This window comes from Spizellomyces punctatus (assembly GCF_000182565.1).
Source record: "Spizellomyces punctatus DAOM BR117 chromosome Unknown supercont1.2, whole genome shotgun sequence".
Classification (NCBI taxonomy): domain Eukaryota; kingdom Fungi; phylum Chytridiomycota; class Chytridiomycetes; order Spizellomycetales; family Spizellomycetaceae; genus Spizellomyces; species Spizellomyces punctatus.
Genome location: NW_015971538.1, coordinates 148,965 through 176,964, shown reverse-complemented (window position 1 = coordinate 176,964; position 28,000 = coordinate 148,965). Strand labels below are relative to the sequence as shown.

General features: G+C 49.8%; 13 protein-coding genes across 14 annotated transcripts; 7 read left to right on the top strand and 6 right to left on the bottom strand.

The window, feature by feature from the left end:
- Positions 1 to 2: 2 nt before the first annotated feature.
- Positions 3 to 2,172, bottom strand: SPPG_00925 (uncharacterized protein; the record flags this gene model as incomplete). The annotated part of the gene is made up of 3 exons (XM_016749252.1): positions 3 to 675; positions 738 to 755; positions 1,283 to 2,172. The coding sequence occupies 3 exons, from the start codon at positions 2,170 to 2,172 to the stop codon at positions 3 to 5; spliced, it is 1,581 nt and encodes a 526-aa protein (XP_016611480.1).
- Positions 2,173 to 2,223: 51 nt separating this feature from the next.
- SPPG_00924 (uncharacterized protein) lies at positions 2,224 to 3,195 on the bottom strand (the record flags this gene model as incomplete). Its single annotated transcript, XM_016749251.1, has 1 exon — positions 2,224 to 3,195. One exon carries the CDS (start codon positions 3,193 to 3,195, stop codon positions 2,224 to 2,226), a length of 972 nt encoding a protein of 323 aa, XP_016611479.1.
- Positions 3,196 to 3,383: 188 nt separating this feature from the next.
- Positions 3,384 to 8,756, top strand: SPPG_00923 (uncharacterized protein; the record flags this gene model as incomplete). The annotated part of the gene is made up of 1 exon (XM_016749250.1): positions 3,384 to 8,756. One exon carries the CDS (start codon positions 3,384 to 3,386, stop codon positions 8,754 to 8,756), a length of 5,373 nt encoding a protein of 1,790 aa, XP_016611478.1.
- Positions 8,757 to 8,848: 92 nt separating this feature from the next.
- On the top strand, positions 8,849 to 9,722 carry SPPG_00922 (uncharacterized protein; the record flags this gene model as incomplete). Its single annotated transcript, XM_016749249.1, has 1 exon — positions 8,849 to 9,722. The coding sequence occupies one exon, from the start codon at positions 8,849 to 8,851 to the stop codon at positions 9,638 to 9,640; it is 792 nt and encodes a 263-aa protein (XP_016611477.1). The 3' UTR covers positions 9,641 to 9,722.
- A 136-nt stretch (positions 9,723 to 9,858) lies between these two features.
- Positions 9,859 to 10,577, top strand: SPPG_08890 (uncharacterized protein). The gene has a single exon (XM_016757038.1). It carries the CDS (start codon positions 9,907 to 9,909, stop codon positions 10,477 to 10,479), a length of 573 nt encoding a protein of 190 aa, XP_016611476.1. The 5' UTR covers positions 9,859 to 9,906; the 3' UTR covers positions 10,480 to 10,577.
- Positions 10,400 to 12,451, bottom strand: SPPG_08889 (uncharacterized protein; the record flags this gene model as incomplete). Its single annotated transcript, XM_016757037.1, has 2 exons — positions 10,400 to 11,400; positions 11,854 to 12,451. 2 exons carry the CDS (start codon positions 12,449 to 12,451, stop codon positions 10,493 to 10,495), a joined length of 1,506 nt encoding a protein of 501 aa, XP_016611475.1. The 3' UTR covers positions 10,400 to 10,492.
- Positions 10,659 to 13,591, top strand: SPPG_00919. Of its 2 annotated transcripts, XM_016749247.1 has the most exons (3): positions 10,659 to 11,670; positions 11,769 to 11,956; positions 12,029 to 13,591. In XM_016749247.1, exon 3 carries the CDS (start codon positions 12,561 to 12,563, stop codon positions 13,290 to 13,292), a length of 732 nt encoding a protein of 243 aa, XP_016611473.1. In that variant the 5' UTR covers positions 10,659 to 11,670; positions 11,769 to 11,956; positions 12,029 to 12,560; the 3' UTR covers positions 13,293 to 13,591. The 2 variants fall into 2 exon arrangements, with proteins under 2 accessions (XP_016611473.1, XP_016611474.1); XM_016749248.1 differs by having other exon boundaries at positions 11,769 to 13,591.
- Positions 13,592 to 13,602: 11 nt separating this feature from the next.
- SPPG_00918 (uncharacterized protein) lies at positions 13,603 to 17,404 on the top strand (the record flags this gene model as incomplete). Its single annotated transcript, XM_016749246.1, has 1 exon — positions 13,603 to 17,404. The coding sequence occupies one exon, from the start codon at positions 13,603 to 13,605 to the stop codon at positions 17,323 to 17,325; it is 3,723 nt and encodes a 1,240-aa protein (XP_016611472.1). The 3' UTR covers positions 17,326 to 17,404.
- On the bottom strand, positions 17,286 to 18,348 carry SPPG_00917 (thymidylate synthase). Its single transcript, XM_016749245.1, has one exon. The coding sequence runs from the start codon at positions 18,283 to 18,285 to the stop codon at positions 17,341 to 17,343; it is 945 nt and encodes a 314-aa protein (XP_016611471.1). The 5' UTR covers positions 18,286 to 18,348; the 3' UTR covers positions 17,286 to 17,340.
- An 80-nt stretch (positions 18,349 to 18,428) lies between these two features.
- SPPG_00916 (uncharacterized protein) lies at positions 18,429 to 19,425 on the top strand. Its single transcript, XM_016749244.1, has one exon. It carries the CDS (start codon positions 18,458 to 18,460, stop codon positions 18,947 to 18,949), a length of 492 nt encoding a protein of 163 aa, XP_016611470.1. The 5' UTR covers positions 18,429 to 18,457; the 3' UTR covers positions 18,950 to 19,425.
- A 154-nt stretch (positions 19,426 to 19,579) lies between these two features.
- SPPG_00915 (uncharacterized protein) lies at positions 19,580 to 21,099 on the bottom strand. The gene has a single exon (XM_016749243.1). The coding sequence runs from the start codon at positions 21,009 to 21,011 to the stop codon at positions 19,674 to 19,676; it is 1,338 nt and encodes a 445-aa protein (XP_016611469.1). The 5' UTR covers positions 21,012 to 21,099; the 3' UTR covers positions 19,580 to 19,673.
- Positions 19,580 to 25,875, top strand: SPPG_00914 (uncharacterized protein). The gene is made up of 12 exons (XM_016749242.1): positions 19,580 to 20,560; positions 20,895 to 21,391; positions 21,478 to 22,161; positions 22,265 to 22,363; positions 22,441 to 22,575; positions 22,644 to 22,805; positions 22,872 to 22,956; positions 23,025 to 23,158; positions 23,238 to 23,433; positions 23,492 to 23,789; positions 23,849 to 24,935; positions 24,994 to 25,875. The coding sequence occupies exons 3-12, from the start codon at positions 22,117 to 22,119 to the stop codon at positions 25,717 to 25,719; spliced, it is 2,967 nt and encodes a 988-aa protein (XP_016611468.1). The 5' UTR covers positions 19,580 to 20,560; positions 20,895 to 21,391; positions 21,478 to 22,116; the 3' UTR covers positions 25,720 to 25,875.
- On the bottom strand, positions 25,753 to 27,868 carry SPPG_00913 (carbamoyl-phosphate synthase, small subunit). The gene is made up of 2 exons (XM_016749241.1): positions 27,618 to 27,868; positions 25,753 to 27,548 (listed from the first exon to the last, which is right to left on the bottom strand). Exon 2 carries the CDS (start codon positions 27,411 to 27,413, stop codon positions 26,046 to 26,048), a length of 1,368 nt encoding a protein of 455 aa, XP_016611467.1. The 5' UTR covers positions 27,414 to 27,548; positions 27,618 to 27,868; the 3' UTR covers positions 25,753 to 26,045.
- Positions 27,869 to 28,000: the final 132 nt, after the last annotated feature.

Sequence of the window (28,000 nt, the reverse complement as noted above, 5' to 3'; positions counted from 1 at the left end):
CACTACTCTACCATTTCCATCACATTGTTTTCACGCAAAATAATCATCTTGTCAATGTAAGCAAAAACAAAGATCTGGTAATCCGCCAATTGAGACTCAGAGTAACGCGCCATAAAGGTAATATCAGACTGTTCTTGCGCATTGAGACCCGAGATCTCGGTCCCGTTGGTCGCTTCCAATGAAATCGCCGCGGCGAAATGGTGTGAACCCATATTACCCGCCTGTTGCTTGGAAGTGGGGGCGACCACTGTCTGGGCATACGGTTCTGTCTGGTCGCCGCGTATAATGGTACCGGCGAAATCAGTTTCACACAAAACCGCACTGTACGGCGCATGCCAACGGAGCGTGTTGATGGCCGAGGAAAGACGGTAATCCCCGACGGTGTTGAGTGCTTTTTGTAATTCGAGCCACGCCTCTGTACCCCCGTTGGAAACCTTGCTGGACGGTGACATGGACAATTCGACCGGAGCCGCGGGATAATATTCACCACCGATGCGGTACTGGTACGATTGCATAATCCCGTTGGAAGCGTTCGGCGTGGCTCCCATATCTCGACCGTAAACAGGAACTTGTCGCCTTTGCACCGCAAACAAGGATTTGATAGAGCGGCCTCTTTCGTGGATAGGGAAATTAATGACACTTGAACCGGCAGTAGATGTTCTGAACGTGTGCCATCTGGAAAAAAGAAGATATATAAAATGGGTAAGCTACGCTTTAAAAGCCACCCGTGAACTCACGTTCCAAACTTGATCGGCCTAATCAACATTGAAAAATATGATCGAGGAACAACATGGATTAGATGTTTACAAGTTAGTCAAGGTCAAGCGGTACACGTCCATCGCCGCAGCAGCAGCCGCCTATCATGTCTCCGTAGAAACCTTGTTGGATTGGTGTAGCGAGCGGAACCGTGTGGTGTTGGGGGACACAGTCTTTCGGCGGTTGCATCTATGTAAAGGGCGTTACTTTGCTAAAAAGACTGATGCACGCACACACCCCCAAGTGAAAGGACTCGTCGTCACCAACCGTGGAGTCGTATACTACAAAGGAAAATGGTGTAAGAAACAATATGGCCACGACGGGCGTAATACAGTATGTGTGGAAGGAGACACTTACAATGTCGACGAGTTGGTTGCTACGGTCTTTCACATGGATTCGTTGTTGCCGGTCCATCGGTTATCAAAAGTGGTGCATCTCAACGGTGACATGATAGACGATCGTGCCGAAAACCTGGCATGGGCCGTGGACGTGGAACGTGAACTAGCTGAAATGGAAAGGTACTCACACTCCTCCTTGGGACAATCCACGGATGAACATTTCGTCGTAGGAGGGGTCGAAATTGATGATTTCAGGGATGAGCTGGATGTTGTGGACGAGATAGGTCGGGGGAGCGAGGTTGTCAGTGGTTCCATTGTAGGCGACAATGATACATTCTTCGGGGGAAGCGAGTTCGATTTCGATGGACAGTTGAGAGGCCATGAATTTAGTTGGGATCAACTTTTCCTGTGTCAAGAGTCCCAACATGAGGGAGACCTGGTACCGCCGGGTACATGCGTTAGTCCCATAAGTAGCTGTCAATAAACTATGGTTGTGACGATTGGGAACACCCCCAAACCCTAATGCGGCGTCCGTGTTGTCAATGCCTTGGATGTACGCTTGACGCGCATTGACGAGAGCAGCACCCGATTGTACAGGGCTTGGATCACCGGCAGTGAGGGTCCGTCCAACCACCACCCCGCCGATCCCTTCATTAATAGACGTGGAATCCATCGTGCCATAGGCGTTGCTCGCTGTCCATTCGGTCAAATTGCGGACCATCACATTGTAGTCGTCAATATCTTCACCGGGGGTAGACCCATACATCCACTTGACACGTTTGAAAATCGATTGAATGTTGTTTTGGAACCTGACTTGTTCGACGGCCGAGGATTGGGAGTACCCCGTGAGAGTAACGTCAAACGTCAGTGTCGTGTTGGTCGGGTTGACGTAACCTTGCGCGGGGAACTGGACTTTGATGTATTTCCCATAGTTGGCGCCAAACACCATCCCGTTGACGGGCGGGATACGCGGGGTCACTTTCCTCGCCGCATTGGATTGCGACGGGTACTGGTACCTCGCGTTCCACGGGGTGATGGTGTCCTCGGCGTTAGGGTAGAAACGAAAATGGTCGGCCATTGTTTTTCACAGTAATATATTGTTACACATAATTTACATTTCCTTTTATGGCTAAAGTACTTCTCCACTTTCGTCGTCTTCATCATCTTTATCAAATTCGGTTGCTAGGGTGAACGGGTCCCCTTGAGTCTGGAGGAACCGCGTGCTGCCTGGGATAGGCGAAGACTCGGCCACGCGAGCGAACGTAGCGTCTACTTGGGAGTCGACCATCCCGGCGACTGTGCGTAAAGGCGAGGGCAGTAACGAGATCAATCCCTGTTTCACCCATGTAGACACTTTTCCAGCCGTACTACGGTTGTCACCGCGGGCCCATGCCAGAAACAACTGATCTTCAAAGTCGGCGTCTACCCGCCGCCCTGCCCAATCCGCCCGCAGAAACCGGTCGCTGGAATGGTGTTTGACCACCGAAAAGTCGGTGAACCCTTTATCCACTCTCACGACCGTAGCCGCAGCGGGACTCATATGGCTGCTCACCAAATCGCCAACGACATGGTAGTGGATCGCTCGATCGGGGCCTGGCCCTACCAACGTAGGCTGCGTAGCAGGAGCCCCTCCAGCAAAACTGACCACTTCGACATGGGGGTACATGTTGCCTAAACACATGGCTGCACTGCCGCCCAAGGAAAATCCCGCCACGGTAATCCAACTGGTCCTCAAGTGGGAGGCCGCCATCACAGTGTCCATGACCGTAGTGGCTTCCTTCACAATCCCTAAATCACAACTCGCGCCGCCCAAGAGTCCGCTCACCACGCCGTCGTCTTTCAGGTCTTGTAAACCGCCTTGAGCGCCTAGCAAGGTGCCCCGCAACCCGACAACCGTATGGTGTTTGACGCGGTTGTACCATACGCCAACACGCAGGGATTCCATCGGTTGGAGGAGGTACCCATCCACGTCCTTGAGCCGTTTCTGGTACAAGAGTCCAAACACCATGGCGGCAATAGGGCGATGTTCAGGAAGGACCCATTCGGCAATGTCGGCTCCAGAGGTGGCTTTCACGCCTTCGTTACCCACAACACCGCCCATAGGCGGGATGGCCCCCGTGACAACACTGGATTTTGGGTACGTGGGCGTACGATCGACGGGGGCGAACCTGACGACCGGGCGTTTATGGCAGGTTCCTCCTCCTCCGCCTGGGCGTAAACAACTCGTACAACACGATTTACCCATGGTCAGAGTATCGTTTAATTATATGTTTTCATACAATAATTATCATGGCACGAGCAAGACCGTTCCCCTCCAGCAAGACCCTCACAGGTTCAGACGATGCGGTCTTTGACAGTGTGAACGTAGAAGATGATGTCGTTGTCAATACCCCCAACAGTATCGCGCCAGGATTAACTTTGCGACGGTTCACCACCGCAGGGAGAGATGCATTGAGCCATGTGAAAAGAGGAACGGTCATTTTCAATACCGACACAAACCGGGTGGAAGTGTGGACGGGAACGTTATGGTGGTCGGCCGCGGGGAAAATCGTAAAAGATATCTTGGCCACTGCACCCATCACGCAAGTGTTTGATGAGCCCAACGAAACCACTACAGTCGGGCTGGCGTTCGACGAATTGACATTAAAAGTGGATGAAGATACTGGAGAATTGTACGCGGATTTCGACGGGTTAGTGAAAGGCGTCACCGCACAGGATCCTCTGGAAGCTCAAAGGACAGGAGACAACATTGACCTGTCACTCAACATTGACGAGTTGACATTGAAAGTGGATGATACTACAAAAGTGTTGTATGCTGATTTTGACGGTCTGGTTAAACAGGTGTCAAGCAGCACACCTCTCGAAACCCAGAGGACAGGTGACAACATTGCAATATCACTCAACATTGACGATGATACATTGAAAGTCGATGATGCGACCAACGAACTGTATGCGGATTTTGGCGGTCTGGTCAAAGGTGTCACAGCCAACCCCCCTCTCGATGCTGTACGTGCAGGGGACACCATCGATATCTCGCTCGACACGGACCCAGCCACGTTGTTCGTGGATATCAACAACCAGTTAACGGTGGTTCGCACAGCCAACGCATTGGACCCACCTTTACAGTATTATGAGACTACACCAGGCGAGAGTTCAACCACCCATGTACGGTTGAGGTCAAAGACCCCATTCAAAGTGGACCAAGAACAGTTGGCTCTAGATCTCCACAAATCGCTCAAGGTGAACGATGACGGAAAATTGGAAACCAACATCACCAATATTTTGAAACCCCTTGGGGCCCTGCGTAGCACATCCGGTTTAACGGAACTGTCCGCCCTGTTGCCAGGCGATTTGTTGGATTTGGGATTCTCCACCCTGACCGATTTGTTTACGTTTCTGGGTGACACTGACATTACGGTTCTCCGGTTGATGGCTTCCAATGATTTCACGCAAACGAATGGTCAACTCGAAATGAAAACACACGGGAATGGGCGTATTCCTTACTTTGGGGTGTTTAACGGTCTACAGTCACGGCCTAATTTCACCTACAACGAAACGTTTAACCGTCTGGATTTGGACGACGTGCAATTGGCCTCGAGGTTCAGCTTTTCCCCAAGCCAAGACAATTATGCGGTCACCAAAGGCTTTCTGGCTCAGTTCATCCAAGCCAAGCAAGCTGGCGGCATTGACGTTTCGGCTGAAGTCAATGGTCGCCGTGAACTGAGTGTGAGGTGTGCTGCATCGCTACAGATAGACAGTAACAATAATGTTGCTGTTAACCCATCCCCTCTCGTGGACGGCAGCACCATTCGCATCGTTGAAGACAAGATTGCGTCAGGGTTGAATTTTCAGCCCATCAACGGGTTACAAGTCCGGTCAGGCACGAATAATGACATTCAATTGGCTCTCCAAGTGGAGGGCGCTCTCGAAATGGTAGAGGTGAATAAAATTCGAGACACACGGACGTTTACGAGGGGCTTGTTTGAAAATAGCGATCACGAAGTGCTGTTAGACCTATATGCTGAAGGCGGGCTTGTCATAGAGACCAACAGCGACACGGTCACTGTCAAAGACATTCTTACCGCAAGCAACGGTGTCACGCGTGTAGAGAATGAGTTTCGAGGGGCATATTCAGGTTCTGATGGCGTGGCCGTGGACGGAGATACGATCAAAGGAGTCTATACCGGGTCTAACGGTGTCACTGTCAACGGGGGAAATATTGAAGGCTCCTATACGGGGACCAATGGTGTCACTGTCAGTGGGAGCAGTATCCAAGGAGCCTACACAGGATCCAGCGGTGTGTCTGTTGTGGGTAGCAATATTCAGGGGTCGTACACCGGTACAAACGGAATTACTGTTTTGGGGGGTGTGATTCAGGGCTACATCCCCGGGCCAGGTATCACCATCACTGGGAATGTGATTTCTGCCACAGGCGTCAAAACAGCGGACGATGACGACACGGAAGAAAACAACGATGAGGATGTGACCGAGCAAGCCGACGGGTCTAGCAACACGGTCAGTGTGTCTGGCCCTGCTGCGGCAGTGGCACCGATTTCTGGTGGGTTACTGGGGCCTGTCTCACCAGCGCCAGGCACTGGTCTGGTTCCAGCATTGTTCGGGCCGGCAGTGGCGGCCGCCGGCTGGATCGCGGTCTTTGGATATGCCCATCGGCGTAAACAAGAAGAAGATGAAAACGGTGCACCTGTTGTAGATGGGGAGGGGAATCCTGTATGGGAAACTGATGGAGATGGTAACTATGTGCTGGTTCCCAACTCTCAAGTAGTTATCGCAGCTTCAGATTATGGCGATGACACGGGGGGTTGTACGCGGTTATTGTTTGACACACCACCCTGCGCATCCACGAATCTGGATTTGATAGAAGCAGAGCAAGCTGTGAATTTCGATTACTTGCGTCGTTACGTCTCCACCAAATTCCCTGGACTGGTCACGCCGTATTTGCAAGCCACAACGACCGCATTAACCAATTATGTGGATACAGGATTGGCCACGAAACAGCCTACGGGCGACTATGCCACAAACACAGCGTTGACGAGTGGTCTAGCCGGAAAACAACCCCTCCATGTCAACTTGACCAGCTTGAGTAACACCGCCCCTTCTCTGGATGTGAATACATTCACATTGGGGGGCACCCCGTTGAACAGTCAACGTACGTTTCTGGTGAAAAATAAATCGACAGGCACTGGCGCGTCATCCTTTATTGGTTTTGAAAATGATACGGCTCTTGGTTCGTATTTGCTTTTCAACTCGTCTACCAACACGAGCGGTGTTGGGGCGAATGGTTTACGACTGCGAAACGATGCCGGAAAAATTCAAATCCAATCGAAAGGCGGAAAAGGCCTGACCATTGCAGAAACCACCGGCAACATGACGTTAGATGGGAATATACAATCCACCCAGTTGTTAGCAATCAGTGCAACCAACTCATACGCAGAAGTTGCATTGGGGGATGGAACCAACATGGCCACCTTGTTCAAGAACGGTTCCGCTCGTTCTGCGGATGGTGGGGTGAACACCCTGACCCTGCGCAATGATACGGGTACCACACGAGTGCAAGCTACAGGTGGTAAAGGTATGACGATTGCGCCTACCACTGGAAACGCCACATTTGACGGAACCATAGCTGCTACGGGAACCGCTTCTGCAGAAGGGGGTAAACAACTCGCCACACGAGAATATGTGGATACTGGTCTCGCGACGAAACAGGCTGTTGGTGATTATGCAACCAACACCGCCCTAACCAACGGGTTAGCGACTCGCCAACCTCTCAACACCAATTTAACAGGCTTGAGTGGTGCAACACCTACGCTGACAGGTGACTTGACGGTGACTGGCACAGTCACAGCTGAAGGCAGCAAACAAGTGGCTACCCAGGAATACGTGGATCTGGCTGGGGATGGGGTTATCGTCACATTGAATCCAGATTACCCTCTTCCGTTAGCTACGAGACAGTATGTGGATGTGGCTGTAGCCACCAAACAAGATGCTGGTGACTACGCCACAAACTCGGCATTGACGAACGGTTTAGCTACGAAACAAGATGCTGGGGATTATGCCACAAACACGGCGCTGGCCAACGGGTTAGCGACGAAACAACCTACGGGGGACTATGCCACCAACTCTGCATTGACAAGTGGGCTAGCCGGTAAACAACCGCTCAACACCAATCTCACCAACCTGAGTGGGGCTACACCTACACTACCTAAACTGGAAGTTGGTGCTGGGGATACATCAACATTCTATGGCGACGTTGCGTTTTACGGGCAGGTTCTGCTCGACGGTACAGATCCTCTAGTTGGAACTGACTATGTGGTTACAGCGCTAGCCACGAAACAACCACTTAACACCAACCTGACCAGTCTGAGTGGGGCGAATCCTTCATTACCTAAACTGGATGTGGGTAGTGGATCGACATCACGGTTCTATGGCGATGTAGAGTTTTATGGGCAGATGCTTCAGGACGGGGTGGACCCGTTGGTTGCGTTAAGTTATGTGGATAGCAGCCTAGCTGGAAAACAACCACTTAACACCAACTTGACGGCGTTGAGCAGCACAACACCTACCTTGGATGTGAATTTCTATACATTGGGGAGCACCTCGGTGAACGGCCAACGCACGTTTTTGGTTAAAAACAAATCAAACGGTACATCTGCGACAACGTTTATCGGGTTTGAAAATGATACGGCTATTGGAGCATATTTGTTATTTAACTCGTCTACCAACACGGGTGGGGCTGGGACCAACGGTTTAATGCTTCAAAATGGTGCCGGAAAAATTAAAATCCAATCTAAAGGTGGAAAAGGACTGACCATTGCAGAAACCACCGGTGCCACAGTATTCGATGGAAATACACAAGTCATCAGCGCAAGCAACTCGTACGCTGAAGTTGCATTGGGAGATGGAACCAATTTCGCCACCTTGTTCAAAAACGGTTCCGCTCGCTCGGCGGATGGTGGAGTGAATACCTTGACCCTGCGCAATGATACTGGAAATACACGCATTCAAGCTACAGGTGCTAAGGGGCTCACCATTGCAGCTACTACTGGAAATATATCGTTGGATAGCACCACAGCCTCTACATCCACATCTACAGGAGCTTTTGTGGTTCCGGGCGGTGTGGGCGTAGGTGGAGCTCTATATGCTGGTGGTAATTTGTACATGAGTGGAACCAACATCGTGGCGACTCAGGCGTGGGTGAATAGTGTTAATAGCGGAAAAATCGTCAAACGTGTGATAGGGGCCACAGACACAACGAATGGCAGCGGATTGTTTGTTAACTCATCAAGCAGCGTCTTTTTCGCCGTACCTACAACGGGTTTATACACGATGACATTCAAATGGCTTGCGGTTGGCACGGCTACGGGGTATATCACTGCGCACCTCGCCATTACATCGTCGAGCGCTGGGGCTTCAGATCCTACGTGTGTTTATTCAGCTGTGAGCCCAGATTATTATCGATCGTTTGTAAACGGAAGTTTTCAACATCTCGAGTTCAGTGAATCAGCCAAACTGGATAGTACCACAACATATAATGTCAAACTCGTAGTAAGCGGCACCAACACCTGTGCAAAATCATCCGCTGACACAAATTACGAGCATATTATAGAAGTGACACGCTGTTATTATGATGATAGGGAATTGTAAAATGCTTAGGTACACTCTACATATCATCCAATACAACATATCCATCGCCTATAAATACCAACTGCACACACTGGCAGTCTTGTCATTGCCCTATGGCGGACACCTACCTCCAGTTACTCGCATCATGTGGGGTCCATGTGGACCCTGTCCAATTCAAAGATCTGTATCCATGGCAACATAAAGATGTGGCGCAGGAGACTCCGGACAGACTTCCGGACACACCGATCGCTTACGAGCGCGACACTTACGCCGAACCTTTACCCATCTTCTCGTCCGATCAGCTCGATCTCGATATACCTGAACAGTATGGTTACAATGAGTACATTGTCTACGAATCCAGAGAAACCGCTCGGCCCATCGCCCTCGATCCATCGGACTGGGGGCGCGTGCGTAAAACACACAAACATATTTACAGTCGGCCGTACATTTTCCGGTGGACACTCTATCACACGCTGGGGTTCATGGGCGGGCCCTTCGACGCCTCTTTTCTAGCTGAACTGAAAGCCCACATTGGGGGTGACGGGGCTGTGAACCGTCCTGATGTTTACATCAAGGTGCGGGACGCCTTACGAGCAGCCAAACTACAGCCACTGTATTTGTCCATCCCCGCCATCATACGCTCAATGGGCGGCGCTTCGTGGCCCCATCCGCCCGACCACACCATGAACTCTGTGCAGCGCATGTTTACGCGGGTTCATCACGCCTTCCAGCATAAACATCTGGATCTCAAGCGGAAACGGTTCCCAAAAATGTTATTTGTTTGCTTGGCCATTCTCGACCTTCATGGTGTTACTCCTCCATATACAATTCCATGGACGTACACAGAACTACACAACAAACAGTTGAGCGCCTTGTTTACACAGCTGAACACCACCGACGCATGACTGACTATACACTAAAAGAAAGTCTATAAAACGCTCGTCTCGCCCCTCACTCCTCACACCAGACAACCCAACCATGTTCTTCCGTCGCAACCTTGCCCACATTGCTCGCAAAACCATCGACTCGGCTTTCGCAGTCGCGTTGGCCGAAGATACAGGCTGTACAGTACGCGCCCTCGTGAGGTGCTGGACGCTCCCTGACCCTGTCACAGCCACCAAGGTTGGAAACGAATTGCGCGTTCGCCTTGACCTCGCAGGTTTAAAAGAACATGTCCTCGTCGACGGTAACCACGTCAAACTCATCAGCGATCGCGATTTTTACAACTTTAAACGTCGCATTTTTATGTGAACCCTATACTATCGATAATTCCTCCATGATGCAGTGTCTCCTGTTCCTCATTTCCTCCATCGTACTCTCTGCTAGGGCTGCGGTGGGCCAAAATGCCAGCACGAACGCTAGTACGGCCCTTCTGCCTGCCGTGACGTTACCCCTCAATCGTGAATGCGTTGCGTTCACGTTTTGTGCTCCTAATCGAACCTCTACAGAAACCACAACCGCGACCGCTACTGCCACATCTACGACGACCAAGTTCAGTACCTTCATCTTCACGCAGTTGATCACTTCCACCAGATCCGCCACTTGCTCGGCCCCCACCACAGTGGTGTCCACGTGCACACACAACATGACGGCAACCACTACCACCACCACCACCACCACACCAACGTCGTCAGAACCGGTAGGGATCCTGATCGTTGACACGGTCCCCTCTTCATCAAAAACAACAAAAAGTGATGCACCTTGTCAGACGTCCAACGCAACTGCGAGTGTAGTAGTAGTGTAGTAGAAAGTAGCTCTTATTCGTGTAGGCATAGACTCAATACACCACCCATACTTTTGACGGCCATGTCACATAAACGCGTTAATACACTTAATTCCTCAAATCTAATTACGTAACGATCGTCCCGAATCATGTGATCCATTAATGTTTGAAAGTAGGTGGCCACCAAATCCAGTTGGTGGGGCAAGTTCATCGCGAGATCGTCAAACCCCATTGAACGAGATGGTTTCGCATTCAGCAACATGACCCGCTTCATGGCCGTCGGGTGGTCATGCTTGGCTTTCTTCAAGTTCTTCCCAAGCCCCCGCGTCACCAAGTCCTTCTCCAACAGATCGTACAAAAACACGCGGATCCGGTGCAGCGCAGAACAGGCCAAAAACAGTTCCCCAACACACCCTGAGCGGATCCCCAACAAGCCTGTGTGCACCTGGAAGTTGAGGAGAACCACCTCCCTTCGTCTCAACTCCATACGCGATTCCAGCGCCAGGTGCAAGAACCTGCGTTTCAACGCTGGCGACATCACACACTGAGCGTTGATGGCCGTTTCGGTGGCCATTTCCAGCGCTGCGTCGCGACGTTCGATGAGTAGATACGCGAGGCCACTACGTTGCTGTTCGGGAAATGTGTACCTGAACATGGTCCAATAGTCGTCGAGTCTGGCTGGGGCGTTTACAGGTACAATCCATAATCCTTCCGTCAAACGCTCTACCAACACAGAGTCCGTATCCTCGTCGATCACCGTGTCGTTATCGTCTTCCTCCACGCCGTATCCGTACTTTAAGTCAAGTGCGATGGGAGGGGGGTCCTTCAATTTACGCTCGCACATGTCCTTGAACCATTGGATTGTAGAGTGGATGGATTCCATGTTGTGTTCGACACCAATGGGCCTATAGAAGAATTGTGTGGGCCCTCTCTTTATATAGTCTTTTTTGCCTTTCTCATGTCAGGAGCCTGCCTCTTTTCACCCAGTGAATGGGTGACCATTATTGGCGGCTCCCTCACGCTGGCTCTTTTCCTCGCCTCAGAAGTCCTCGCTTTCTCGAACTGTACAGAAGCCAATTCAGTGGTGCACGCCATAGCCATGGTTTCAGCAACCTTGTTCAAGAAACGAATGAACATTGGAACAACGGACGCCACCACCACCACCACGACTTGATTGTCTTATAGTTGGTTTATTTACGTTACACATTTAAGGTAAATACTTTATCGTATTCAACCAATTATCTAACTGCTGCGTTAAGCACCCTCCTATGTCCATATGCGCTAACTGATTGGGTTGGTTTTCGACACAGCCTCGACATCTTGGATCTTTCTACGTAGACATGTCAGTCAATACCAAGTTAATGTTGTACTACACAAACACAAATAAAAACTTACACAACATGATCACTTCGAGATCATCGTATTCACGTTCATTGAACTCAATTTCCTTCACGTTGGATTTATCGACGGTGACTTTGCGCACACCCAACGCCAATCCGTACGACTTTTTCTCTGGGTTGATGTACGCCTTGACGGAACAAACAATCTCACAACTGTACCCCTTCTGTAGATTGGTCTCTTGTTTGGAGGCGGTCTTTGGGGTGAATTTCGGCGTGATGTCGGCGTAGTAGGCGCCGCTCTTTTTGTTGACTCCAAGAGAAAAGTCCACACGTCCGTTCCACGTCGGATGTTTGGGTTCCCATTCTTCTTCGCCTTGCGCAAGTTGAGGCAACGCCCCCAACATGTCGACCAAGGATTCCAACACATCGGAATCGTCCATGACAATACTGATGACATGATTTTCGGACTTGCCGTTCTTGAAGATCTTTATGCCGCTGGCAGCCAAGTGCCCTTGACATTCGAGAACCAGTTGTTTACCATTGTAAACAAACGGTGTGTACACAGTCTTGTCGCTGGCATCGTCGATGGCAAACTTGGCGACTCCAATTTGTTTGTCAGCCAACAACAATCCGAGAATGGTGGGTGTGGTCATGGTCCGTTAATTGAATGTTTCCAATGAGTATAAAAGGCGTACGGTATGTTTGAGCGGCCGTAGCGGATGGGAACGCCGGACCCGCCCTTTTTATAACCATTCGGCCGCCATGAAGTGTCGTTGGTGCCTATGCCGTGACGCCACGTACCCCGCCCCCATTCGCGCCTATTACGATCGCCGCATTGGTCCAAAACATCCTATTCCACCTGTCAGATGGGCCTCTTTTCGTGATAAAAACATGCCAAGTTCGGGCGTTCCCTCTGTTCCCACAACTGTGCTCACCGTCACATCCTCTTCTAAAGAAAAGAAAAAACGTTTCACATGGATTCGTATGCCTGTGGTCATCCCACCTCGAACGACTTCGCGCAAATGGCCCAACCAGGCCCTAGCCCACACAACTTCTCCACAACGCCAACCAGCACCTACCACCAGCCCTCTGCCACGACGCAGGCTTTCCACGGTACTGGTGGACACGCTCCGCCGGCGTACGGAACGTCTGCGCAACCTCTTCAGACGCCCGTCGACCACGGGCGACAGTCTGTACAACGGATGTTTCCGTACCAACGCCCGAGACCCGCCGCGCCCGCAGACCCGAAACGAGATTTGTTCGCGGTGTCTCAACGTGTGGAGCTACGCTGTTTCCGCCACACCGACTCTTCCCGCTTACCGTACAGAACCGGTAACTCCGTTGGATGGACCCTTTCCCTGCGAACAGATTATAAGCTTGTACTCCCCGGCCGCGCGACCGTTGACGTCCCATTGGGATTCGCTATCCAGATTCCAAAGGGATTTCTTGGACGCATCTGTGGACGACCCTATCCTTTTGCGGTACCTGGACTAATCGTCCGTGACATCTTGCTGGATTCAGAAAGTTTTTTTGATGTTACCGTGTCCGTGGTAAACAACACTGACACTGTCATCACGTTGCCCCCGGGGACAGGGCTGTGTAACTTGTTTATGGCACGTTGTACCGACACCGTGGACCTGGTTGACGTTCCAGTGTCTAACGTGAGCGCCACATAGCCGCTCCACACATTCGGACAACCTCAGGCTAGTTTTCGGACAAAAGTTTAGAGTTAGGTTGTGTAACGTTCATTGAATATATAAAATAGGCTGTACCTACTAGTTATCCTGCCAAGACTCCTCCCACAATGTCTTTCTTTCGCGACTCTAACCGTTCTACCCCTCGTTCAGCTTCTACCCCTTCTCTACCTGAACGGCGCCCAGAATACGTCTTGGATGTAGATCGCCACACAGTCACGGGCCGTCCTTTAAGCGTCTCCTTTGAGTACATTATCACCCCGCTCGAGAAATCCCAGTTCGATGACAACACCTTGTTACGTACCTTGGCATCTATCATGCGCCACGAGATCGTTCGGGCTGTCACCACCTGGCGTTCCGACTTGACGGTGGACCACATCAATGCTACAGCTATGGGATACATGCAAGGGTCTACATTGGATGGCTCGCTCACCGTCAATCAAGACCCCATCCGTGTGGGTGCTCTTGACGTGGCTTACTTTAACAACTTTTTGAACATCTTGGAAAACGTTTACCAAGCGGACGTGGGTATATCCGACATTCAATGGACTTACATCTTGGACCCCAACGCAATGATCCACGGGAGTGGGGGGAAATGTATCAAACCTCCTTTTAAGATGGATACTGACAGGGGCGTCGGTCGTACGTGGCTCCAACATACATTGGAAGACGGCACACCTATAAACTGTGCTGCGTACGCTCTACACATGTTGTTGGAATGGGATCGTAAACACTACCGCAGTAAAGCAAACATGCTCAGTTTCAATCGTGGGGCGTACACTTTACAGCGCGAACTCGGTTTTGATGATGAAGTCACTCTTGAGCAAGTCGGCCGCATCGTCGAACTCGAACGTTTTACAACGTACCGCCTCACTATCCTGATGAACAGCCACCACCAAAAGGTGTTTCGTCAGCATACGTATGCCGGTAAAGATTTCGTTTTCGACCACGACGACATTTCCAAATGCCTCTACCTCGCTATGGACGTGAACCAAACCCATTTCGCTGCCGTCCGTTCTCCACAAGAGTTATTACTAAAAAGTCGAAATCAACGAAATTACACGTTTTGTCACGCCTGTGTCGAGTTGTTCCTGCAAACTACCCCCCACTCCGCCTGTGTGGCGCCGCGCCCTATCAATACAGTCACTGCCGATATGCGCCCAACTAAACGCCCCAAGACGATGAAAAAGTGTAGAGAATGTGGAGAGTACGGCGAACACGATTGTCCTAATAAACGTTGTAAAGTGTGCCGTGTCCCATACGCCAAGACATCTCTTCATCGGTGTATCTTGTTGAAAGACCCTGAACGCCCATCGTCCATGGTGTTTGAAGGATCGTCTGAAGAAATCGACCAAGACCAAACAGTGGAAGATTTCGTTTCCAGTGAAGCTGTCGATGAAGACGATTCCCCTAAAACTTACAAATTATGGGCCTACGACATTGAAAGCCGGATGCAGATCGTTGAGGACAAATACACGTTGGTGATGGAATCTGACGTAGACCATCCCGATCATTTTGCTCGTCATGACGATGGAACAGTTGTGACACGGTGGGAAAAGATTCATCAACATGTTCCGAACTTGGTCGTCTTCAAAAACGTTTTCGAGGGGGAGGTCGAAACATACTTTGGCGACGATTGCCTCAAACGGTTTTTGCGGCGCATGTTTAGTGACAATTCAGCGCGCCATATCATCATTGCTCACAATGCCAGTGGGTACGATTCACGATTTCTCTATGAAGAAGCGTGTAAAGAATTCGGCCACGATTCGCCCATCAAACCCATCATGCGTGGAAACAAGATCGTTCATTTCACGTTAGGGTGGTGCACCTTCATCGATTCGATGCTTCATTTACAAGGATCTCTCAAAAGTCTTGCTATCGATTTCCTCGGGGCCGATTGTGGTATGCGGAAAGGATATTTTCCCCATTTATTCAATTCCATCGAGAACTACAATCATACCGAAGGGATTCCAGATAAAAAATATTTTGATTTACCCTACACTGTATTGAAACAAGCCGATTTGGATGCTTTCAACACATGGTACGACGCCCAACTCGGTAAACCTTGGAACTTTATGGAGGAACTTGTTGCGTACTGTGTCAATGATGTTGAGATCTTGGCGCGTGTCGTTGAACAGTATCACACTATCCTGAGTGGGAAATTCGGGATGAGCCCTTGGTTCAACCCGACGGCTCCAGGGTACATCCACGAGGTGTCCGTACGCAAACTCTGCGCTGACATTACACTACCTGACCCGAAAACAGACCAAGGGTTGTTCATGCGCGAGATTCAACGTTTGGCACAAACTGAGTTCTGGGCTGTGTTGACCTATTCCGAGTACTGGTTCGCTCGTAAGGCTCTGCGAGGGGGTCGAACAGACGCAAGGAAAGTGTACCACCACATCAGCGACGAAGACTGGAATCGTGGTGTGAGGATTCGATATGTGGATATTGTGTCCATGTATCCATACGTCCAGGTGGCGAATGACTACCCTGTGGGGTACCCTACCATCCACGTATATGACGATCGGTATTTTCCGTGCTACGAACATCCTGAAACCATACCGTGTGAAGACTGTTCAATCAACGTTAAACGACGCCGTGTAGATCGTAAACTTGCCTTGGACTATGCTCCGAATGCATCACCTTCCATCGATGTGTTGATGGCTGATGAAACGTTTTTCGGGTTTGTCGCTGCTAAAGTCAAGGTTCCTAACATGTACCACCCGGTTCTACCTATTTTCAACCCAGACACGGTCAAATGTACATTCCCCTGCGGCATGGTCGAGGGTATCTTCACATCGGTGGAATTCAAACGCGCCATCGAAGTAGGTTGTGAATTGGTAGAGCTGTACCGCTACGACCAGTACACCAAACGACCGAGTCTGTGGGGTCCCCTACTAAAAGATTTGTTCGTTGAAAAAATGGCGAGCTCAAAGAACACTCCTTCCCTCGCAGAGCAAGCCCGTCTGGTTGCATCCTACGAACGGTCGTTCGGGATGGGCGAGATGGTGCAGGAGAGTTTTGATAGGTGGAAGAACCAGCCGGCGTACAAAAAGACATTCAAAATCATGTTGAATTCTGCATGGGGCAAACATGCTGAGAACCCCAACTTACCTATGGTGCATGTGTTGGCCGATGGACCTGTCGACGACGCCGAACGGGCTCTTTTCAACAATATTTCCACCAACAATTACCATTTCAAAGGGTACACCCGTATTGGCTCACGGAGCGTGATCAAGACGACTCGTAACACTGGCACTGTCCGCGTCAATCTCCATAAAGGCTACTTGCCTGCTGCTTGCTTTGTCCCTGCTTACGGTAGATTGATGTTACATGAACACCTTCACAAGCTCGGTGATCGTGTGTTGATGCATGATACTGACTCGATCGTTTACATCTACGACCCAGATGCAGACTACAATATCCCTGAAGGCGATCTGTGGGGCGAATGGGCCCGTGAAGATCTAGACACCCAACATGGGGGGATCCGGACTGCTGTCTGTATGGGGCCTAAAACATACGGATTGCGTGCGGCCGACGGCGAGACGGTCGTCAAATGTAAGGGGCTTTCCATCAAACGCGCCACATCTGCCCTTGTCAATTTCGATATCATGGTCGATCTTGTGCTGGAACATCTTCAAGATCCAGCGTCCGAGGCTTCTGTCGTTGGTGTGCCACAGTTCACGTTTGTGTACAAACCGGGCTCAGGGGTGTTCACAAAGTACTTTCTCAAGAATTTTGCCTTTAAACCTAAAGACATGAAAGGAACATTGGATGTGACTACGGGGCGTCTCTTTCCTATAGGGTGGCAAGGGCCTATGATTATTTAAACCTTTTCTGTACTTCTACACAGACATGTTCATTGTAATCTTAGGGTGCGGTTCGTACCCCACCAAATTCAACCGTTCCCACTCAAACGCCTCCAGTTCCTTAACCATCTCATCTACCGTCGTTGATGTACTCCCGTTTCCCCAAATGTAGAGTTTCGGAAACGGTCTAGGCTTCCTCGCCAATTGCGCTTTGAGCGCCTCCACATGATCATTGTACACATGCGCGTCCCCCATGCAGTGAATCAACACGCCTGGTTCCAACTGGGTAACATGCGCAATCAGGATGGTGAGAAGAGCGTAACTTGCAATGTTGAAAGGTACACCAAGCCCCATGTCGCATGACCGCTGGTACACTTGGCACGAAAGAGTCGCTGGTTCCCCTGGTGGGGGTGTAGACACATAGAACTGACAAAACATGTGGCACGGTGGAAGCACCATCTTTGATAGATCTGCTGGATTCCACGCACTCATGACGATCCTTCGATCTGTAGGATTTTCCTTGATAAGTCTTATGACTTCTTTCAACTGATCCACGCCTTTTCCAGTATAATCCTCCTTCGCGTTCGTGTATTCGGCCCCGAAATGTCGCCACTGAAACCCGTACACAGGACCTAAATCCCCAGCCCGTCTGTCACCAAACCCAAGGTGTTTCAACGCTTTTTTAGACGAATTTCCGTCCCAGATCTTGCACCCTTTTTTGCTCAGGATGGTCGCATCTGTCTGCCCTCGAATAAAAAACATGAGTTCCTCAAAAATCATACGCAACGGTACGCGCTTCGTCGTGAGTAAAGGGAAGCTATTGCCATCCAGCGAAAAGCGTAGTTGAGGTGGTGCAAACAGGGTTAGTGTGCCTGTTCCTGTCCTATCGGCGCGTTTTTCCCCATATGCTAGAATGCCACGTATGAGATCCAAATACTGCTCTTCTCGTTGTCCTGGCCCATCGAATATACTTTGGTGCATCTTGTGTAAAACTGTGCAGGGTTGTTGAGCCGTAGTGCTTCCTTTATAGCTTTACAGCTTTTCTTTTCCTTGGAAGACAATGAGGTGTGGCAGTCACAGGTCGCTTCTTTTTCTTTCCCTCCTTTCGGGAGAACGGCATTATAAAAGGGGCGGTGGAAAACTTTACCCTTACATGCTCTACACGTTTGAGCCAGTTGGGGAATCATACTATAAGAAGATGGACAACGTGGCTCCTATGAACGGGACTGGTATGATGTATTTGAACACAACGGGTAACTCTTATGTGGCTGTGAAGACCAACGATTCTTCAAAAGAGAGGATGGTCAACGTGTATCCCCCCGGCAGTGGAGTGGCGAAACTTCAGACTGTCTATATCAACGAAACTATCGGAGAGCGTTCTATACCAAGCAGCAACAAAGTGGAATCTCAACAACCGGCAAGTTTTAACGGTACAACACTCTTTATTAACGGTAAAACCGACTACTATAAAGAGGGCGGACTCGAGACGATCGACATCCTGAAAGCCAAACTGTCGACTGAGCAATTCGAGGGATTCTGTATTGGAAACGTCTACAAGTACCTGACGAGAGCGGGCAAGAAACCTGACAACACCAAGACGGCCGATTTCAAGAAAGCTTCTTACTATCTCGGACAATTACTATGACGGCCAAGTCACACTGGGACAAACTACCGGCCGAGCTTCAGACGATGATTGTTAGGCGGGCACGGTTCGAGGATGCAAAAGATAAAGTCTTATCAAAACTTCAGTTTCCAAATGACCCCCTGGTTATGGAGGGTGTACCAGCAATCGACACTGTGCTAGATGTGTATACGTTTTATCTTGGTGGTGGGGTTTCTGGGTATAATGTCAGAGGGTGGAAAGTTTACTACAGACGGCGCCCGGATGGGGATAAACCGACACTTGCCCAGCTAGATTCATGGATTACAGTTAGAGAGTTTAGGTCTGACGTATCAGAGAACAGGGGTACATATCAGTGGGTGGGCGGCTATTTGGGTAAAATGAAGAGACGTTGGTATAATGAAGTAGACTATTCACTCTGGCTTTAACATTTCAAAGTCCCAAAGAGTGATTTTCAAACTCCGCTCTTGTGTAACCCATTACGCTATCAATCAACACGTGATTTTCTACTGGCCCGCCCCACGTGACCCATTCTCACTCTTGTGTAACCTTCCAGTGTGGCACAGTCATGTAGGGGTGGCACAGTCATGTAATGGTCTAAATCCTCCTTATACTATATCATCCCCATTCTCTTGTTCATGATTTAGCATCGATAAGGATTTCGCCTTGCATAAGATTTCTACAAGAACTCTTCATTGTATACAATTGTCTGCAAAATATATGTACAAAGTATATACTCGACTAGCAACTAGTCGTCCTCCAGATATCTACTCAAACTACCGTCAGTCATTGCACTCATTCTACTGGAATCCCAATCTGTGCTCACACTAGCACGGGATGAATCAGGGGATAGAATAGTATTCCGATCCTTGTCCCCTGTTGCCCTCGTTGCTAAGCTCTGTAGGAAACGCTTAAGAAGGGGTGTTTTAGGCGTGGTCGGTGTGGCTATGGAAGACGGTCGCATGGATGACGTATCAAGGGCTAGTGGCTCACTCTTCCTGGCGGCCATAGAGTTATGTGTTGCGGCGGGTTGTGGACGGGACAAAGATGCGGATGCGGTGACGTACGAATCTCGCGGGGAGTCGGGGGGCCACAGGTTATCCTTCGGTGGGGAGGAGCTTATGGCTGACAGCATGGATGCTTCCCTGCCATTGGTTGTTGTTGTTGTTGTTGTTGTTGTTGTCGTTGTTGCCATCGTTGCCGTCGTTGCCCCGCTAATGCGATTCATTGGTGGCAACAAAAACTCTGCAACTGGCAAATCGTACGCAGAATCATGTTGACCGGGATACGAATATGATTCTTCTTTCGATACCCCTGGCTCTGGCACCGTTATTGTAGCCTCTGTCGTTGACGACTTTGTGTGTTCAACCTGCTCAGCGTCAGATCTACTCTCGATGGTCTTTTGGCGTTTCACAGAGTTCTTAGCAACCAGTTTGTCGGGGTTGACCATTTGTTTACGTTTCCATCTCGCATACCACCATGCCAGAGCCAGTAGAATAAATGTTACCGCAATGGCAGCTGCCATAGTTCCTGCTAAGGCGGCCGTGGAGGGTCGCGTTACTGGTCGCAACGGATCTAACTGCTTGCTTACAGGCGTCAGGCCGGGAGAAGCTTCTGTGGTTGCTTGTGAGTCTGGTACGTCCGTGGACGTAGTTGGGGGGGCAGTTGGCGTTGGCGAGCCTTCAATATCGGACTCCGTATCAGGCTCCGCATTAGGTTCAGGAATGGTCGGTGTAGGAGACGTCGGGAATGTCGGGGTGACGAGGACGATCCTGATAGGACTGCGTGCACCAGGAGAGCCGTCACCTTGGCGGTCGTTGTCATCTTTTTTGTTATTACCACCACGCCCTCCGTCGTTATCATTATTCTTGTCTCTGTCCTTGCCCCTCTCTCTGGCTGCTCTGTCCTTTGCTGCTTTTTCCCTTTCCGCCCTTGTCCTGTCTGACTTATCCCTCTTGTCTCCGGGTAGGAAATTCTTCCCCTCGTTCCTTTTCAGTTCTGTTACTGGTGCGGCTGCTGCTTTGGTGATCGTCGAAGCCATCAAGAAAAAGACTATACCGCAGGCAACAGTTTCTCGATTGCACATTACTTTTCCTTCGCTCGACAGTGAAACAGCCAACACTATCGCAACAGCTTCAAAAGGTACGAGAAGGTAGAACACCCTTTAAGGACCCAACAACCATCACAGTGGTGTCCAGGTCAGTATCCACGTTCCTCTCTTATGTGTTCCTAACAGAAAATCGTTAAAGCGTACAGGGGACCTGGAGCAGTGTGCGTCGTAGTAAAAGAACCAGAGTCGCTATGATATGGCCAATGTCAAAGGCCAACTCGGGACCTTTTTTTCGGCTCTTCTTTTTCATCTCCCCCCCGCCACACAAAAACTCCGACCCAGGACTAATCAAACGCGTCTTAAAGTCTCAAACACAAACCGTCTCATCTTCCCCCCACCAGGTTGTAAGCAACAAGGTTTGAAGAGTACGAAATTAGTATTAAGGCTATCATCAGGAAATGCTCAATACATTCCATACGCAACACTCTCCTCCGATCCCAAGAGGTGAAGTGTTTGGCAGACAAACAAAAACACCATCACAAAACTTGAAACACGACTGCAGCGAGGGTCGAACCCACATGATGTGTGATATCACGTGATTTAGTTCAACAGTACGCGCTTCGTCCCAGACGAACTGCAAGTTGCTTTCCCACACAGCAGACATTTCTATGCCAATTCTTATGGCTTCCTAATGCGTGCAGCCGTCCGATCCGTCTAGCTACGTTGAATGAGCGTGTGGTGCAGAACAGGTGCACACACTTGCTTTGAGTCTCTGTCAGATATTGGAACAACATCTGTTCAAAATGATACCCCAACAAGTGCATGAAACTCCGGAGAGTCGAGACTTTCCCGCAAGACGAGGACGGGCAGCCAGTGGGTTCAGACTTTCAATAGAAGATGACGATTCCGTGTCACCTCCTGCAGCTCCTATGCCTGCTTCACTCTCCCCATTGTTGGATGACATGTAAGTTCAGGTCAAAAGTAACATGCAGCTAAAATCCCTTGGTACCCCGCCAAAGGAACCTAAACAGTCCAAACTTATTGAAATTTGATTGGGATGGTCACGTCGACTTTGTTTTCTCTTTTTGGTAACTAAAGGTTCAAGTGCTTTATCTGCTTCGACACATTGTGCAAACCAGTCATGTGCCCAAGCTGCTCCAAAGTTGGGTGCGAAGCCTGTGTAAAGGTCGGTGTTGTATGCTGCGTAGAGTCAGATCTCATACTATCTTGCATGACCGTAGACCTTCAAAGTCTCATTGTTACCCACTTTGTCGCCCAATATCGGATAGAAATGGCTCACAGAAGAAAAGAGCCAGTGTCCACATTGCCGGGCTCCAATGATAGGATCCCAGCTCGTTCAGTGCCGATTTATAGATGACATTGTGAATGTAAGAGCAGGCAGGATCTGACATATTAAGGAATCTGACAGATAAAGGAAATTCATTAATCGGAGGAACCTTTCCAGCACCTTCGCAAGGCTGCATCCGATCGCGCCAAACACAAAGATGACTTGTGTCTTCTACATTCGGCCCAATTGTACTACTATTGTCATGATTGTCGGGAAGCCATCTGTCCCGACTGTGCTGTCATTGAAGCAAAGGTACGACAGCGACCTTTGTGATATAGCATGTTTCCTTCGTGAGTCTCACGTTGGGCGTTGCTCCCCAGCATAAGGAACACAAGTTTGAGCACTTGCACGTCGTCTACAAGACTCATCGAGCATCCGTCACTGCAAAGACTATTACCTTGTACGAGAAAATCGATGATTATCGGAACTTGATAAGGAAGGTCGATGGACGAATCAGTGCCTTGAAAACTGCACAACGAAAGGTGAGTCTTCCAACGGACGCTTCATGGACTTATCTGTTGTGAATCCTGAATTCGGTTTGAACTTAGCTTGATAATCAACACCGAGATTTGCTTCGAAATGCGCAACGCCGCTTGGATGAGCAGATTGATTCAAGGATGGCACTTTTGACTGGTAGCTATAGTTTGCCATGATTTATCAGATCTTGGGTATATTCTGAACGAAGCCAATCTATCATGCAGCACATAAGGAGAGACTTACGACAGAGACGGACTTGCTGGGAACCACACTCGAAACGGTTCATAGTCACCTTCTCGAATCTTCTTACTCTGATTTGATAAAAAGCAGTGATGATATCATCTACATGATGAAGACGGTAAGGCGGATCGGCACATGCTCTTAATTTCAATCGCCCCTTCGACGCAATTCGCCTGATTTCGTACATCCATCCACAGCAACATCCAGAAAACCCACAGGAATATACTCTCCCCGAAGTGTCATGCGAATTTGAAAGCGATCTTGTACCAAATTATGACATGGGGGTCTTTCGCATCGACAAGTTTCGGGAAAGGCAGCAATCAGAAGATGCGGTGTACTCAGAACCCATTCTTGTTTCTGGTTTGATGTGGCGATTGAAGGTATATCCCTCAGGTACGTCTTGGCAAGCAGAGCAAACAGCCTTGATAGAATCCTAAACTTCTCCATGAAGGCAATGGCAAATCGCAAGGCCTCTTCCTGTCTGTATTTGTGGAATTGGTGAGCGGATATCCTGCACGATCAAAATACCAATACCGCGTGGAATTGGTCAAGCATGGATCCAATACGCTGAGCTTAAACAGGGAGTTTTCATCCGACTTCACACCTGGCGAATGTTGGGGTTATAACCACTTTTGTCGACTCGACTTGCTCGAGAGGGACGGATACTGGGATCCTAATGACGATGTGTTGGAATTCCGGTATCATGTACGAGCGCCTACTTACGCGCAAAAATGTCGGGACTTGTCTCAGTGAGTGGCACCTTCTTGGCCTTTTCGTGTTCTTCCGCCACGCTAACATTTTTCATCAGCTACATTGCCGTACATATTGGAGATGATGTCCGGCCCACTCTGTCGGACCTGACAACGAATGAGACGAACGTTCGTGCGGTGGATGAGAAAAAAGAGTCTGCTAGTCCAAACCTAGAACTACAAGGACAGCAGAACTCCACTTCTCCATCAATGTCACTACCCCGAACCAGCATCAACTCATCGTGGAGCCGCTCCAGGACGGAGTCACGAGAATCATATGCATCCAGGTTTGATACAGATATGGAGGATGCCCCGTCGCCACCAGTTCGATCGAGACTTTTCTCTCGCGGTGATAGTCCCGAGGACATGCTATCCTTCACAACGGGCAGGTCCATCTCTCCTATGGATTACAATTCGCATCCTATACCGAATAGGGCAATTACCCCGCCATCTCCAAGCGACCTTCGCTCCTCGCGAAACTTATCCCCTCCTCTATCTTCTCCCGGGGATACTCCCACCACTTTCTCGAGAAGCTTGCTTAATGAAAACGGCCAAAGCCGTTGGCCGACACGATATGAAGCATGGAGTAGGGCATATGCAGAGGTGATGGCCCAAAGCGAACACAGCTTCTTTAGAAATGATACAAGTCGCACGGCTAGAGCGGCTGAAGCAGATCACCATGATAACAGCGGTAGTCACCAACACACGGCGGACTGTTGCGAACTGGATACGAATGTCAGCACATCTCGCTGGCGTCCAAGTAGCATGTCACGCGATACCTCTCCAGCGATAAGCAATGGCAAGTGGAATGTAGACCTGCCCTCCCAGCCACACACGCCTCAGAGTTGTCGCTATCGACAAAGTATAGAACAACAGTTGGACGCACTTCGATGGCGGGTGAGACCTGCTGGTTCCCCACCACCGAGATATGGTGAAGATACCACATCATCGTGGAGAACAGAGGATGGTAGACATCGTAGTGCACCTTTCGGACGGACCGTCGACGCCGAAGCATCAAGCGTTCGTCAGCGCCAACCTTATAAAGATCCTGAGCGTCTGAAAATGGATGAGAGATCATCTTTGGCTAATCGACACACCGCTCTGACGTCTTTGACAAATCTGCGGAGCGACATGCACGAATTCGAGGTAAGCCTTGACCATTGTCCTCTAGTAGTTACTAAAAGTGCTGATTAAATTTCCTCAGACTTTTGTCGATTCGGTCACAAAGGAGGTCCGGGACTTTGAAAATTTAGTCGAAACCAGTGCACGAACAGACGGCCCAGTATCAACAAATCGACCGTGCAGTCCGGAAAACGAAACCAGCATCCCACCATCTTCGTCGTCGTCATTAGTGGCGACAGGCAGACAAAACACTGTATCCCCTGCGTTGACTGCCGTTGACGGAGAGACACCCGCCACAATGACTCAAAGAATCTACACCTCCCGCCTCCGCCGCAACTCAATCCCACCTGGCTTGAAAACACTAATGGAAACAGATACGACAGTTGGGTCTCGTCTATCTGTAATACCACCTACCGCCCTCGCTTTATCCAGCTCCCCCTTTACATTCTCTCGAACGCTAAACGCGGCGGATACGATAACAAGAGACAAGCAGGGACGAGATTGGGAGCTGTGGAAACCGGGGGAAGGGCTTGGAGTAGAGTTATGTTCGGACAGAGCTCCCCCCCAAATGCATCATATGGAGATGTATCGTCGGCGAGAGGTGGATGCCGCTGGGTATGGGAGAAGTGAAAGTTCTCCAATCCTTGCGAAACCAGCATCGTCGGAAGCGACAGTGTCTTCTTCTTGTTCCTTTTCTTCGGAAGCGTCCTTTGGTGAGGTGGTTGAAAGGAGTTCCAGCAGGGCGCCGCTGGAACAAGGAAATGGGAAGGGAAAAGGAAAGGTTGGCAGTGAGCTGAGTATCGACTAGGGACGTATTGCGCTTGCTGTTAGTTTGAAGCACCAATCATCCCGTTATATATTCTAATATGCTGTGGACCGTATAAACGATATCCAACAGAAAGTGTAATCATACCCTCATATTTTGGTTATGTAACATATTCACTGAACATGAGCAAGTGGAAACATTTCACAATTTGATTGTCTGTGATATATTTCAGACAAAGTGAAACATGGAACAATTGTACAAAAGAAACTATGCTAGCGGCCCATCACATTTAACAACACCCCCATTCCAGTTAAGAAATTCACACTTGTGTGCGAATGGCCATGGTATCCAAAAAATTCGTCTGCAAATTAAGCGGCAACTGCGGCAGGCTGCTGTTCAACACTCTGGAAAGGTACGCTGGTCGGCATTACGATTCGGCTCTGGTTGTCCCGCTTAGCCTTGTATTCTCGCACTTCCTGAACGAAATCGCTGAAAAGGTAATCGGTGTCCAAAGGTCCACCCATAGCCTCGGGGTGGAATTGCACTGAGCTATACGGCAAGACGGCGTGGCGAATACCCTCGTTACTACCATCGTTCGCGTTCCGGAAGAATGGTATCCAGCCAGGAACTTCGACACTATCATCGAGAGCGTACCCATGGTTCTGCGAGGTGATCACGCATTTTCCGGTAACCAAGTTAAGAGCAGGCTGGTTGTGACCACGGTTACCGTACTTGAGTTTATATGACTTGTATCCGGCGGCTAGACCCAACAACTGGTTGCCCATGCAAATACCGAAGATGGGTGTGGGCACCTTGAACGGTTGAGACATGAACGCCCGCAAGTTTGCAACAGTCTTTTGAGCCTTGTCCGGGTTACCAGGGCCGTTGGATATAAAGATACCGTCGTACTTTACAGGGTCCCGCACAAGGTCGTGATCCCACGGGACAACATCAACCTGAGCACCCCGCTTGGCCAAGCACCGGATGATGTTGTGCTTCACACCACAATCGATCAAAGCAATCTTGACGTCTCCGCCCTTGTTGTAAGTCGTTTTGACTTTGGTGGAGGCCTCAGCCACAAGGTTACGCACGTTGGGATCCTCCAAAGGCACCTGCTCGGCATTCACCATTTCTTCTCCGACCCGGATCTCAGCCAAAGTCGACCCACGTTCCCGCAACATGGTAACAACAGCCCTAGTGTCCACTCCAGTAAGAGCAGGGACACCGTAGCGAGCACACCATTGACCAAGAGACTCAATGGCATTCCAGTGAGAGTATTTTGTCGCGTAATCGTTCACGATAATACCCTGAACTTGAATCCCGTCCGCCTCAAAGTGTTTCAGAAGACCAAATTCGTCACGAGTTGGCGCCGGTACACCGTAGTTTCCGACCAAAGGCTGAGTGAATACAAGAATTTGGCCACGGTAAGAAGGATCGGTCATGGACTCGGGATAGCCGACCAAGGCGGTGGTGAAGACAATTTCCCCAGACATTGGAGCGCCAGTGAGTGGAGCGCCAAAAGATGTGGCCTTGAACGACTCCCCAGTTTGCAGGCGCAGTAGACCGGGGAGCATGGGCGGTTCAGGTTGAGTGCCGACCGGGCGCTGGAGAATGCCAGCTTTGTCATTGGACAAGGTGGCCAAGAATCGTGCGCGAGTATTCACCGCGTTCCAGTTGATGGGATTCCGGGCGGCGACCGCAGCAGGGCGGACAAGATTTTTTGCAAATCCAAACATGTCGATGTAGTGTTTAGGCTGTGCGGTAGAAGAGAGCGAGAACGCGAGACGTTGCGTGGCGATTGAAGAAATAGTAATTGAAAATATATGTGCTGGTAGCGGACGGGTTCACTGGCTTCCAGAGCTCTTGTAAACCTAGCAGCATAAGTGAAAGTAAGTATTGTACCTGAGGACTGTGGGTGTGCTGGCGCATCCTAGGCATACCTGGTCGGAGATGTAGTCGTTTGAAACCTTCTCAGCAGAGTGGGAGTACATTGAAAAACTCAAGGCAAAAAGCTCGAGAAATTTAAATCACAGATGTGAGCACACGTATTGCACTTGTCAGTTCCCCTTAAATGGAAGAACTTGAGCGCAATCTTTGAAATGTGTGTGCTTGGGTTGCAAAATAGCCCAAAGAAACGACGTAATGATGAGCGCAAGTTGCAAGCGGACGTGGATAATCAACAGAAGTGTTTGAAAGAAGGGGAGGGGGAATCGCCATGGAGGCCTCTATTTATGTCAAAAATTCGAGGGATGACATGATGCAATCTGATTGGCTGGCTAGAATTAACCCATCAAGGTTTCAGACTGTGGTTGGAATGCTTATT